This window comes from Bos mutus, chromosome 18 (genome assembly GCF_027580195.1).
Source record: "Bos mutus isolate GX-2022 chromosome 18, NWIPB_WYAK_1.1, whole genome shotgun sequence".
Taxonomy (NCBI): Eukaryota; Metazoa; Chordata; class Mammalia; order Artiodactyla; family Bovidae; genus Bos; species Bos mutus.
The window spans coordinates 16,481,453-16,483,102 of record NC_091634.1 but is presented as its reverse complement, the minus strand read 5'-3'; the positions used below and the strand labels follow the sequence as shown (position 1 = coordinate 16,483,102).

Below are 1,650 nucleotides of genomic sequence, written 5' to 3'. Positions count from 1 at the left end.
GATTTGGGAAACACATAGCCCTAGAGAAACACAGACACGTACACACAGGAGAAGCTGGAACATACCCTTCGATTTTATTGGTTTAAATAAATATTTTCCTGAAAGAGCAGCCCAGTATCAAGGCGCTTAAGGCATCTAGAGCATCGAAATGAATATGTCCAAGATGGATAACGACGGAGCTGGACGCCAAGAGCATAAAGTAGTGTTTTCCTGGGCTAGAGGGTTGCTTGGATGTTGAGCTCCTTGGCTGGTAGGTTTTCTGGCTAGGGGATATCCAGCTGTTGTTTTCTTGCATGGTGGCTGATCTGGCTGGTTAGTGTCTTGGTGAGCCCGTCCTGTTGGGGTGGGTGAACCCGTCAGCTATTGGGCCTGGACTTCAGACAAATAGAACTAAGAAATAAATGATGCCTAAACCGATGAGTATGGCGAATACATCCAGCCAACCAGTTCGGCCCGAGTTGATATAAGCTTCTTCCCATTGGCTTTTCTTGTTGGCCTGTCTGGTCTGTAGGAATGGGAGCTTTAGATTTGGGTTTCTGAGTCGAGCCTAGTCACACCCCTGGGTAATGGCTAGACACCTCTCCGGTCAGGAGGGGAAACCCCTACCCATATCCCAGGACAGGAGCAGATGCAATGGGGACAGCAAGGGGGCACGTAGAGGACAGTAAAGGGGGCAGGTAGAGGACAGGATGGGCCCAGGTTTAGGCACTGGTTTACCTTTACGCTGAATACGAGTGCAGTTATTCCCAGGGGAGGGAATAAAATTACGGCCACGATGGTCAAACACAGGTAATCCGGGGCATAAAATAACAATTCTTCTTTCGTCTGTGTAATCACTGGTGGCTGAGCCTCTGCACCCGGTTCCCCTGGAGCCGCGGGTGGCTGGCCTGGGGCGGGGGGCGGCGCGCCGGCGTCGGCGGGTATAGGGGTCATGATTTTTATACCCTAAAAGACTCCAAGTATCTTCAAAACGGAGCCAAACCCGCTACGCCTCCCCTTGTTCTATCGAGAATCCCAAGACCCAGACCCCAGACCATCAAGGGCCAGTACTTCACAATGGAGAAATCAGAGCAGGTCCTGATTGGCTGCCCGTGTGAGGGGGCGTGGTCCCACGTTACTCAGCTCCTCCAGGATTCAAGAGGTTGGGTGCGTACTGAGGCGCTTCAGTCCAGTCCGACTCTTTGCGACCCTGGACTGTAGCCTGCCAGGCTTCTTTCACTTTTCACAGGGTGCTCCATCCTTAGTCGGGACACTGACTCCGCCCACCCTGATAGGAATTAGTTGCAAGCCATAAGGTTGGATTCCGGCTCCTGCTTCCTGCAGATCCCTGTCTGCATTCAGGGCAGGAGGGAGTATCAGGGACTGCACCCAAGAGCTGTGGGAGTGAGGAAGTAGATAAACCTCGTAAGAAAACTAGGCGCGGGCCTTCCTTTGGTGGCTAAGACTTCCGGACCTGGGTTTGATCCCTGGTCAGGGAACTAGATCCCATATGCCACAACTGAAGGTCTTTTTTGAGTTTAATGCCATCTAATATTCAGGTATGACCTAAATGAAATCCCTTATGATTATACAGTGGAAGTGAGAAATAGATTTGAGCGACTAGATCTGATAGACAGAGTGCCTGATGAACTATGGACGGAGGTTCGTGAC

General features: G+C 51.3%; 1 protein-coding gene across 1 annotated transcript; it reads right to left on the bottom strand.

Annotated features, from left to right (window-relative positions):
* Positions 1-376: 376 nt before the first annotated feature.
* On the bottom strand, positions 377-933 carry PMIS2 (PMIS2 transmembrane protein). The gene is made up of 2 exons (XM_014482359.2): positions 718-933; positions 377-505 (listed from the first exon to the last, which is right to left on the bottom strand). Exons 1-2 carry the CDS (start codon positions 931-933, stop codon positions 377-379), a joined length of 345 nt encoding a protein of 114 aa, XP_014337845.1.
* Positions 934-1,650: the final 717 nt, after the last annotated feature.

Coding starts and splice junctions, on each gene's coding strand:
- PMIS2 (XM_014482359.2), bottom strand. CDS start 933: ATGACCCCTATACCCGCCGACGCCGGCGCGCCGCCCCCCGCCCCAGGC. Junction 506..717: donor CACTCGTATTCAGCGTAAAG/GTAAACCAGTGC, acceptor CCATTCCTACAG/ACCAGACAGGCCAACAAGAA.